Source organism: Mesoplodon bidens, assembly GCF_964165515.1.
Source record: "Mesoplodon bidens genome assembly, chromosome: 15".
Lineage (NCBI taxonomy): Eukaryota > Metazoa > Chordata > Mammalia > Artiodactyla > Ziphiidae > Mesoplodon > Mesoplodon bidens.
The window spans coordinates 11,695,390-11,707,270 of NC_138171.1; the positions used below are offsets into that span (position 1 = coordinate 11,695,390).

An 11,881-nucleotide genomic window follows, 5' to 3' on the forward strand; every position below is an offset into this window, starting at 1 on the left:
CCCAAGCACTGTGCAGAGGTCAGAGCCCTCCAGGCCCGTCTAAACCCAAGCCTAGCACTCAGAACCAGCCAGAGGCCCTGAAGGCCCTCCCCAAGCAAGGTTCCGAGTCACTCCTCCCCAGCACCCAGCGGCACTGAGTCACCCTGAAAGCCTGGCCCAGCACTCCTCTGCCCCTCCCCCGCCCCAGCCTGGTACCCCCATCTCCAAGCACAGGCCCTGGGGGAGTAAGTAGCAAAGGAGAAAAAGCAGCTGCAACCCCCCCCCCACTCAACCACCTAAAGAGCCAAAAATAATAACAGCTCACACACACACAACAACCCCACACACACCAGAAAAGCAAATATAAAACCATAAATCCAAAATAAAGGGGAAAAAAAAAATCAAAGCCAACTACTGCCCCCAAAAGGCTCTTTAACCATTCTCAAAAAAAAAAAAAAAGTTTATTAAAAGTGTTCTTAATGCTTGAACGGAAAAGATTCCCAAATATACAGATGCCTCTTTTCTCATAGAGATAGATTATTTTTTTATAATACAAAAAAAAGACCAAAAAAACAACAACAAAAACAAAAACAACAGCAACAGCAACAACCCCGTAGGAACATCTTTAAGCGATTACTCAGGGCCCGGCTGACAGTTACACGTGGGTTGCGTCAGTCCCGTGTACACACGCGTTCAGCCATGTTTAAACCGATTGCATCAACTTCGAAACCGGCCCGCCCGCCGGCGCCTGGAGAGGGGTCAGAAGGAGAGGCAGGGTTTATCATTCATCTGTACACATAGACATCTCTTCTTTAAATAACACCACGGGCGGGCGGCCCATCTGCATGTGCGGTTGGTGTGGACAAAAATATAGATATATATATAATAAAATATTAAAATTACCGACGAGCTCCCCGCGCTGCCAAGTGCCCCAGTGCCAAAGTTTTGCCGGCGCCACCAGGGGCGGGGGCGGGAGCGCGGGCGCTTCCCGGAGTCTCGGTGGCCGCGGCGCGCCCGGCAGCGCGGAGGCCGGCCGGCAGGGGGACGCGCGCGGGGGCCGCGCTAGCAGTGGCCGGAGGAGGTGAGCAGGGGTTCAGGCAGCTGCTTGAACAAGTTCCGCAGGGTGCTGAGCTCGCGCGACAGCTGTTCCACCTTCTTCTGGAGCCGCTCGTTCTCGGCCGTGAGCTCCAAGACCTTGTGCTGCGTCTCCAGGTTGCGCATCTTGGCCTTGTCGCGGCTCTTACGCACCGCGATGTTGTTGCGCTCACGCCGGATCTTGTACTCGTCGCTGTGCTTGTCCACGGTCTTCTTGGCCTTGCTCTTGACCTGCGAGGGCGCCGGCGCCGCCCCCACATAGCAGGCGGCCGGGGGCGCCTTGGCGTCTGCTGGGCTCGGCGTGCCGGGCGGGCTGGACGACGAGGACGTGGAGAGGCTCCCGCTGCTGCCGCTCGGCACCGCCTGGTAGCCGAGGTAGGCGCGCAGCGCGTACGGGAAACCAGCCGCCATGCCTGCGGCGGCGCCGCCGCCCGGCGCTCCGGCCTCCTCCTTCCGCTTGCAGTCCGCGGGCTCGAAGCCCGGCTCCGCCTTGAGCTCGGCCGGCTGCGGTGGCGGCGGCGGCGGCGGGGGCGGCGGGTGTAAGGGCGCGAAGCAGCCCGGGTGCAGCGCGCCCTTGGCGGCCCCCAGACGCCCCAAGCTCACGTAGCCGTACTCGGCCGCCTTCTTGCAGTTCTTGCCCCCGTAGTCGTCAGAGAAGAGGTCGGAGAGGAAGTCGTGGTGCTGCCCGGAGGAGGCGGGAGCGGGGGCGGGCGCGGGCGGAGCCGCCTCGAAGGTGTCCGTGGCCGGCGCCGGGGCCTGCGGCGCGCCCAGCGGCTCCAGGTATGGACTGAAGTCGATGGCGCGCTCGTGGTCACCGATGCTACCCAGCTCGCCGGCGGGGGGGCGCGGCCCGGGTCTGGCCGCGGGGTGCGCCGCGGGGGCCGCCTTGCCGCCGTACGCAGCAGCCAAGCAGTCCGCCTCGTAGTAGAAGTTGGCCACTTCCATGGATTTAAAGGCAGGCGGCGGCGGCAGGGGGAGACATGCTGGGTCCCAGGCCACCAGGCGTTGCATGAACGCGGGTGCCCGGGGAGGGGGCCTGGGGCTGCCCGCTCCGGCCGGCCCGCAGGTGGCGCGGCCTCCCAGCTCCGAACTGTCGCTGCTGTGTCCCTGATGCTGTTGCCGCTCCCTCCGGCGTGGCCGCTATTAGTGCGGGGGCTGGTGGCTGGCGGCTGGACCCTCGGGTGGGTCCCCTTCCCGGTCCCGTGCGCGGCTCTGACTCGCTAAAGTTTCTCCTGAGCCCGGTTATTTATAAGGCGGGCCATGGCAACGGCTGCGTCACGCCTGGAGGCCGCCCCAGCCCCTCCCCAGGCACGCAGAGGACACGCTGTGGCCGCCCGAGACCCCCGGGAGGGCGGCGGTGAGGCGTAGTGGCCAGACTGGAGACCCGGAGCGCGCCCTCGGGGGTCCCTCGGCCCGGTGGGGGGCGGCATCGCCCCCTGCCCACTCCCACCCGGCGGCCCCGGTATTGGGAGCGAGAGAAGGCGCTAACCCGCCCCCGGACCGCCCCCTCTGGGCTGGAGGCTATACTAGAAGGGAGGGGAGAATCCGGGGAGGGGGCAACGTGATCCTCTTCTCCCACCCCAAACACGGCCGCGGCCCGCCCCCTGCTGGAGGAGGCGCTGGCTTCAGGATCGGCTGCAACCAGTCCCGACTCCCCACCGAAGGGACGCGCTCCAGGCGGGATGCTGGAGACCCCAGCTCTGGCTCCCGGATAGGTGACCCATCTCCACGGCCCTTCCCTGGGTCCAGCCTCGCCCCTAAACTTGCCCCCATCCCCAGATCCTGGAAGGAGGGAATTTCACACCTGTGGCGACTTCCTGTCTTAAATACGAAGACCTGGGTTTGGGGCCCTGCAGGTCAGGGGCGAGCTCCACTTGGGCCTGTGCCTGGGTCGACCGCGCCCCTCCCCTAGCCCCGCCCACCGCACCTGCCCGCCCCTCAGACCACACCCGGGTCTTCTCCAGCCCCACCACACCCGGACATGGGCCCCGGGAGGGTGGAAGGGGACGGGGATGCCCGGCTCCAACACACTGTGTGACCTTGGGCAAGTCACTTCACTTCTCCAAGCTTCAGTCCGTAAAGGTGTCATTACTGTTATTATTATTAGTTGTATTACTGTCTCCACCACAGACTCCCAAACATAGGGCTTACGGCTCTGGGATGCACATCATAAAGAAGGGCCTTCTCCCAGGGTACAAAGAGGCCCAGAGGCCCACAGCACACCCAAGATCACATGGCCTCACGTCCCCCACTGTTCTTGGAAGGAAAGCCCTTGTCCAGGCACCCTCAGACCTATTTGCACCCGAGGCCAAAACACCTGTTTCTGAGGCTGGTGGGGTGGGGGACCAGCCAGGCTCAGGAGGGGCCATGCAGGAGAGAAAAGGAAATTCCCCTATTTTCACCAGGTCCTTACTGGGCGGTGAGGGTGGGCCTGGACCCAGAGTTTGCTTTTTCACCCTGCCAGAAGCATGCCCTTGCTGCCCCTGGTTCACAGATGGGGAAACAAGATGGCCCACCTGGATCTGAATTTAGGCCTGAGGCCCTCCCTGCAGAGTGGGCTCCAGCGGCCCCTTACCCTCTCCTGAGCCATTCCGAGGCCATTTGGGCAGCTCCTTGGGCCTACCCCTCTGCCACTCCCGGCCCAGGCCGCCCAGGCAGGAGCTCCCAGCCTGCCTGGTTGCTGACCCCCAGCCCACTGACCCCAGCCCTGGCCCTGGCGGGCAGGTGGACATTGCTCAACCTTCAGCGTTATCTGCTGAGCTGGGGTGACCTCCGCCCTGGAGAGCTGGAGAAATGACATCTCTTGAGTGCCCTTGGGGGGTGGGGGGCAGGGAGGAACAGGATGAAACACTGGCCCAGCCTGCTGGCTTTCTAGGCCTTCCCAGCAGCCTCTGGGCCAGGGAGGGATCCAAGGCCCCAGGGCCACCCAGCCAGGCCTCCCAAGCTGCAAAATGGGACACTCAGGGCTGAGCTTGAGGGCCACTGCCTCCAGGAGGCCCTCCCTGCCCCACCTGCTGGTGAACTTCCTTCCCAGCCCTTATCTCCAGCCACCGTTATCCTAGTTGTCTTGTCTGCCTCAGTCCCACTCCAGACTAACCCCTCCATGAGCGCCAGCCCTCAAATATGGGAACTCCTGGATCAGGCATGCTCAAAATTTACCAGGGGACGAATGCATTTGCTGTTGCCTCTGGACCAAGACTGCTGTTTCTCCAGCTCTGCCCAAGGCAGCTCCTAAGGGCTCAGCCCAAAGGTTACCTCCTCTGAGAAGGCCTCCCTGACCTCCCCATCAAAAGCCCTAGGCCCTTGATCACTCCTTTCGCATCGCCCTGCTTCATCTCCTTCACCATTCTCAATTACAATCAACATTATCTCACCTACGCATCTTGATTTCTGTCCCCACTGCCCTCTCCCATTGTCAGCTCCAACAGGGCCAGGATTTCTGTTTGTTTTATTCACTGCGGTTCCCCCAGTGCCTAGAACAGTGCCTGGTACACAGGAGGTGCTCAATAAATGGAGGAGGCTGAGAAGAAGGTGAGGCTCCCCCCACCATTAGCTGGGCTGTGTGACCTCAGACAAGATGGCTCCCCTCTCTGAGCTTCAGCACCCACCCCCACCTCTCAGGGTTCTGGGGAGATGCAGTGAGACCTGGGGAGTCTGCAGCCAATTTGTGTGTGTCCTCACACAATCTTTCACCCTCTCTGAGCCATATTTTAAGCTCTTTACATATATTAACTCATTTAATCCTCCCGATAATTGGTAGGAAGCAGGTACTATTATTATCTCCACTTTACGAATGAGGAAACTGAGGCCCAGCAGAGCTAAGTGTGTCCCAGGTCACATTCAAGGGGTGGGAAGGATTAAAGTCTTTCCAGCCCGACCTCCCGCTTTGGGTTTGTAACAAATCATAACAGGTCTGGCTATGGGAGCCCCATTTTCCAAATGGAAAAGCTGAGGCTCAGATAAGGGCAGTTGGGGTCACACAGCGAGTCAAGGGGCAACCCAGACCCTGGGAACCAGCCCCCAAGGACCCGACTCAGTCCCACTGGGGTCTTGCCCTTCTGACCTCACCTAACAAATACTGAGCCTTTTGCTTCCCACTCTGCCCTGGCCTGACAGTGAAATCAGTGGCCGTTCCCACCCCAGTGCCACCCTAGGTGTCCTGCAGGGAGGCTGCGTGCACGGGTGACGTAAGCCCTTGTTTTCACAAGGCTCGTTGCTCAACAGGCCCTGCCTGCTGCCCCACCATTAATGCCCAGCCTTTCCCCGAGGAGGGCGGTGATGGGAGCTGAACCACTATGGCCCAGAGGCCTGGAACACGCCCCAGCGGGCCTGCAGGCAGCAAGGGCCCAGAAACCAGGATCCACCTGACACCACCTATAGTGACTTCTCCCAGTTACCGTCTGGCATAGGTGTTTGTAGGAACCTGGGGCGGGGAAGGGTCTCAAAATGGCAGCCAGCAGCCCTATCCAACCCAGAGACGTGTTCAGCTTGACCCCATAGTATTTTGCTCCAGATTTTTTGTTTGTTTTGTTCTTTAGTGAATGTATTGCCAACATTTAAAAAGACACTTCACATCAAAATTCAAACTTCCAGCTTCTCTCGTAAGACCGGAAGCCGTGGGCCGGGACCACATGGCTAGGAGTGGTGGGCAGGAGCCTGGCGGGGACTGTGGAAGAACAGGCACTTCCTACCCAGATACATGCCCCTCCTCTGCCCCCAAACTGCTTTCAGAATTCCTTCTCCCAGTCTCTGCAGCTTTTCTTTAGCCCCATTTCCAGGAGGAAACCACGGCACCTTGCCCAAAGGGAGCGCCATTGTTGCTTCCTTGACAAAGAGAGGTGAAAGGGCTTAGAAATCAGCCAGCAGGTCGAAAAATAAGGCTGAAGGGGGAACCATCAGAGATGGTCCATGGAGATTGTCTCTAGTGGATTTGGGGTTGGGGGTTGCAGGGAAGGACTTTAGTTTCTGCTCTGTACCCTCCTGGCTGTGGCACCCTCTAGACCTCAATCCCTGGTCTGTTAAATGCGGGTAATTATATCCCCTCTCTCTTGGGCATCTGGGCCTACTGTTCCCCCTCACACTGACCCACCTCGACACATGAGAGTGAATTACCTCCCCTTAGCCCCACAGAGGGCCTGACCTCGCAAGTCATGATAACCTCACAAATCAGGCAGGTGGGAAACAGGCCCAGAGTGGGTTAGGACTTCCCCCAACCCAGGATCACAGTGAACTGGTAGAAGAGCCGAACTTAAAAGCCAGATTTCCCCTGATTCCTATGTCCGAGATTTTTCCCACCATGCCTCCTCTTTGAGACCTCACTTTCCCCACCTGCCGAATGGTACCTAGGTTACATCCCCGAGGGCTGCCAGGTCCAGTGTCCTGGGATCCAGAATTTTGGAATCCTGGGATACCCTTGGTGCTGGCTAGTGAAACTTGCCTGAGCGTATGCTGCCACCACGTGGCAAGCTCTGGGAATGCAGGAGTGATTTAAATGAATTTTTTTCGATGGAGGACCTACTGGGTACTTTGCTTATGGGATATAGAGGTCAGCATTATGGATATAATAGATGCTCACAGGATAAGAGCAAGCCATCACTGAAAGAAATAAAAATATCCAACAAACAGACAAAAGGTACTCACTTTCATTTAGTCATTCATCAAATATTTTTTGGCACCTGAGCAACGTGGTTAAAAATATTTAAAAGATGCATTCTCTTTGACTCACAATTCCATTTCTGGAAAATTTGCCTAAATAAACATTCATAAATGTGTGTAAAAAAACAGTTTTGGCACTTACTGTGGCTCATGTCCTAGACAGGTATTCATGAACAAGACAGAAGTGATTCCTATTCTCATGAAGTTGATATTCCTCTTGGGGAAGACAAACAATAGCCAAGATAAATGAGTCGACTATACAAAGTGTTATATTCTGGTAAGCACCATGGAGAAAAATACAGCAGAGGAGGAGCATGGGGAGTGTTGGGGTATTTTATTTTAACCTTAGACTGGTCCAGGGAGGCCTCATTGAAGTGACAGGTGAGCAAAACCATGAATGCAGTGAGGGGGTGGGCCATGCAGATAGCAGCAGCGAGAAGAGCAAGTGCAGGCCCTGAGGTAGAAGCATGCCTGGCCCACGTAGTCGCTGTGGGTGGAGTACAGGGGAAGTAGCGGGAAATTATCTCACAGAAATAGTGGAGGCCATATCACACAAGGGTTTGTGGGCCACTGTAAAGACTTGGGCTTTCACTTTGGGTTAGTGGGAGCCATGGAGAGTTCTGAGCAGAAGAGGGACAGTATCTGACTTCGGTTCTAATGGAATCCCTCTGGCTGCCTATGACAGATGGACTGTCCTGGAAGCAAGGGCAGAAGCAGGCAGCCCAGTGAGGAGGTAACTGGAGTCATGAAAGCAGATGACAGGGGACTCCAACCAAGCCATGGAGGTGGTGAGAAATAGTCTGAATCTATTTTAAAAGTAGAACCTGGGACTTTCCTGGCGGTCCAGTGGTTAAGACTCCACGCTCCTAATGCCGGGGGCCGGGGTTTGATTCCTGATCAGGGAACTAGATCCCGCATGCCACAACTAAGCATCCCGCATGTCGCAACGAAGATCCTACACGCGGCAACGAAGATCCCATGTACCGCAACTAAGACCCGGCACAGCCAACAGCCAAATAAATAAATAAATATTTAAAAATTTAAAAAGTAGAACCTTCAGGATTCGCTGATAGATCCAGTTACAGAACAACCACACAATGGACCACTCTATAGCCACTTAAAGGGACAAGGTATATGACACAAAAAGTACTAGCAACCAACAGAAAAAAAGGAGATATATTTGATACATTCAAAATTTAAAACTTCTGGGCAGTAAAGGACAAAATCAAGAGAGTGGAAAGACAGCATACAAGATGGGGGAAATATTTGCAAGTCACATATCTGATAAGAGCTTAATATCCAGAAAATATAAAGAACTCCTACAACTCAACAACAGAAAGGGCTTCCCTGGTGGCGCAGTGGTTAAGAATCTGCCTGCCAATGCAGGGGACACGGGTTCGATCCCTGGTCCGGGAAGATCCCACATGCCGCAGAGCAACTAAGCCGTGTGCCACAGCTACTGAGCCTGTGCTCTAGAGCCCACGAGCCACAACTGCTGAAGCCCACGCGCCTAGAGCCCCCGTGCTCCACAACAAGAGAAGCCACCTCAGTGAGAAGCCTGCGCACCACAATGAAGAGTAGCCCCTGCTCACCGCAACTAAAGAAAGCCTGCGTGCAGCAACAAAGACCCAACATAGCCAAAGATAAATAAATAAATAAATAAATTTATTAGGGGGAAAAAAAAACAACAGAAAAACGACTCAATTAAAAATGGGCAAAGGCTTAGAAATAGACATTTCTCCAAAGAAGATACATGAATGGCCAATAAGCACATGAAAAGATGTTCACAATCACTAATTACTACGGAAATGCACAAAACCACAATGATAGACTACCTCATCCCCACAAGGATGGCTGCCGTGGAAAAACAGAAACAAAATAACAAGTGTTGGTGATGACATGGAGAAATCGGAACCCTTTTGCATTGTTGGTGGGAATGTCAAATGATACAACCACTGTGAGCAACAGTAAGGCGGTTCCTCAAACAATTAAAAATAGAATTACCATACAATCCAGCAATTCCACTTGTAGGCATATACCCAAAAGAACTGAAAGCAGGGTTTTGAAAATACATTTGTACAACTATGTTCATAGCAGCAATTATGCACAATAGCTAAAAGGTGGAAACAACACGTGTCCACTGATGTATGAATGGATAAACAAAATGTGGTCTACACATACAAGGGAATGTTATTCAGCCTTTAAAAGGAAAGAAGTTCTGACACAGGCTACAACATGGATGAACCTTGAGGACATTAAGCTAAGTGAAATAAACCAGACACAAAAGGACAAATATTGTCTGATTCTACTGATATGAGGTACCTAGAGCAGTTAAACTCACAGAGATGGAAAGTAGAATGGTGGTTTCCAGGGGCTGGGGAGAGGGGAAAGGGGAGTTGTTTAATGGGTACAGAGTTTCAATTTGGGAAGATGAAAAGTCCTAGAGATGGATGGTGGTGATGGTTGCACAATGGTGTGAATATATAATACTTAATGTCAGTGAACTGTAGTTAAGATGGTAAATTTTTTTGAACTTTTTAAAATTGCCGATTGATTTTAACTATTTACTTAGTAACATTTTTATTTTTTTTATTTTTTATTTTATTTCATTTTTTTCTGCGGTACTCGGGCCTCTCACTGTTGTGGCCTCTTCCGTTGCGGAGCACAGGCTCCAGATGCCCAGGTTCAGCGGCCATGGCTCACAGGCCCAGCCGCTCCGCGGCATGTGGGGTCCTCCTGGACCGGGGCACGAACCCGTGTCCCCCGCACCGGCAGGCGGACTCTCAACCACTGCGCCACCAGGGAAGCCCAGTAACATTTTTAGGTTACAGAAGAGTTGTAAAGACAGCACAGCATTCCCATAAAGTCTTTGTGCAGCCTCCTCTAATAGTAGCATCTTACATAAACATGATACATTTATCAAAACTATTGGATTATAAGATGGTAAATTTTACAGAGCTACTATATGATCCAGGAGTCTCACTCCTGGACTTGTATCTGGAAAAGACAAAAACTCAATTCAAAAAGATACATGCACCCCAATGTTCACAGCAGCACTATTTACAATAGCCAAGATATGGAAGCAACCTAAATATCTATCGATAGATGAATGGATAAAGAAGATGTGGCATATATATATATATATATATATATATATGAATATTACTCAGTCAGAAAACAAAAGAATGAAATAATGCCATTTGCAGCAACATGGATGGACCTAGAGAATATTATACTTAGTGAAGTAAGTCAGACAGAGAAAGACAAATACTATATGATATCACTTATATGTGGAATCTAAAAAATAATATAAATAAATCTATATACAAAACAGAAACAGACTCACAGACATAGAAGACAAACTTATGGTTACCAAAGGGGAAAGAGAGGGGGAGAGGGATAAATTAGGAGTGTGGGATTGACAGATACAAACTACTATACATAAAATAGATAAGCAACAGGATTTACTGTATAGCACAGGGAGCTATATTCAACATCTTGTAATAACCTATAATGGAAAATAACCTGAAAAAAATATATATGTATATATAAAACTGAATCACTTTCTTCACTGTATACCTGAAACTAACACAATATAGTAAATCAACTATACTTCAGGGACTTCCCTGGTAGTGCAGTGGTTAAGAATCCGCGTGCCAATGCAGGGGACACAGGTTTGATCCCTGGTCCGGGAAGATCCCACGTGTCAGGAGCCACTAAGCCGGTGCGCCACAACTACTGAGCCTGCACTCTAGAGCCTATGCGCCACAACTACTGAAGCCCACGCACCCTAGAGCCCATGAGCCAAAACTACTGAGCCCATGCGTCACAGCTACTGAAGCCTGTGAACCTAGTGCCCATGCTCTGCAACAAGAGAAGCCGCCACAATGAGAAGAGTAGCCCCCGCTCGCCACAACTAGAGAAAGCCCACGCGCAGCAACGAAGACCAACGCAGCCCCCCAAATTAATTAATTAATTAATTAATTTTTAAAAAGAATAACATCATCTTAAAATATATATATATACTTCAATTTTTTTCATTGCTAAATTTTATGCTATGTGAATTTTACCACAATTTTTTTTAAAGGACAAGGTAGATCTTCATATGTCAGCATGAAGAGATGCCCAGTGGCATTGTGAGGTCAAAGAAAGGCAGAGCAGTATCCTGATAGAACCATGTTTGTCTTGAAAACCTTCGCCATTAGCTAAAAAAAGTTTTAATTGTGAATTCACACAGTGTTGATGAAGGTTTGGGAAAACCGGCACACTTACACACTTTTAGTGGGTTTGCAAAGTGGTTCAACCTCTCCTTGTATTTTGACCATAGCTATCAAAATGGGAAACATCATTGGGCCAGAAATGCTGGGCACTTATACTACAAAGACACTCACACCTGCACAAGGACAATGAACATCGCAATGGCAAATCTTGTGATATAACATCAGGGGCTGTTGTTTCCAGGAAGTACTCTCCAGCTGCTAAAAAGAATGGGGCAGGGGCTTCCCTGGTGGTCCAGCAGTTAAGACTCCGCACTCCCGATGCAGGGTACCCGGGTTCGATCCCTGGCCAGGGAACTAGATCCTGCATGCCGCAACTAAGAGCCCGTGTGCCGCAACTAAGACCCAGGGCAGCCAAATAAATAAATAAATATTTAAAAAGAATGGGGCAGCTCTGCGGGAGAGGATCCAGACCAGCACTATCCCATAGGACTTTCTGGGATGACTGGCATATTCCACACCTGTGCTGTGCCATATGGGAGCTGCCAGCCACATGAGGCCACTGAGCACTTGAGACGTGGCTAGCGTGACTCAGGAACTGAATTTTTTACTTCATTCAATTTCAATTAAATTTAAGTAGCCTCCTGTGGCTAGTGATGACTGTATTGAACCACACACATCTGGGACCATCTCCAAGGTCTATCGTTAAGAGAAAAAGGCCAAGTGCAGGCCAGGATGTGTGGTGTGCAAACCCCACATAAATGAGGGGAGATATGTAAATGTCCTCATGTGTTTTATGAGGATGTAGTCTCCTACTGCAAAAGCCATAAGAAACTGGCAGCACTGGCAGCATAGAGTTCAGGGTGCTCAGAATGTTGTGTAATAACACACCCCAAAACGTAGTGGCTAACAACCACCCCCATTTTGTTTGCTCA

At 52.1% G+C, this 11,881-nt stretch overlaps 1 protein-coding gene across 1 annotated transcript; it reads right to left on the reverse strand.

Moving 5' to 3' along the window:
* Positions 1-418: 418 nt before the first annotated feature.
* On the reverse strand, positions 419-2,542 carry CEBPB (CCAAT enhancer binding protein beta). Its single transcript, XM_081257877.1, has one exon. It carries the CDS (start codon positions 2,083-2,085, stop codon positions 1,042-1,044), a length of 1,044 nt encoding a protein of 347 aa, XP_081114003.1. The 5' UTR covers positions 2,086-2,542; the 3' UTR covers positions 419-1,041.
* Positions 2,543-11,881: the final 9,339 nt, after the last annotated feature.

What these genes read in the sequence shown, in the direction of transcription:
- CEBPB (XM_081257877.1), bottom strand. Translation starts at nt 2,085, where the DNA reads ATGCAACGCCTGGTGGCCTGGGACCCAGCATGTCTCCCCCTGCCGCCG.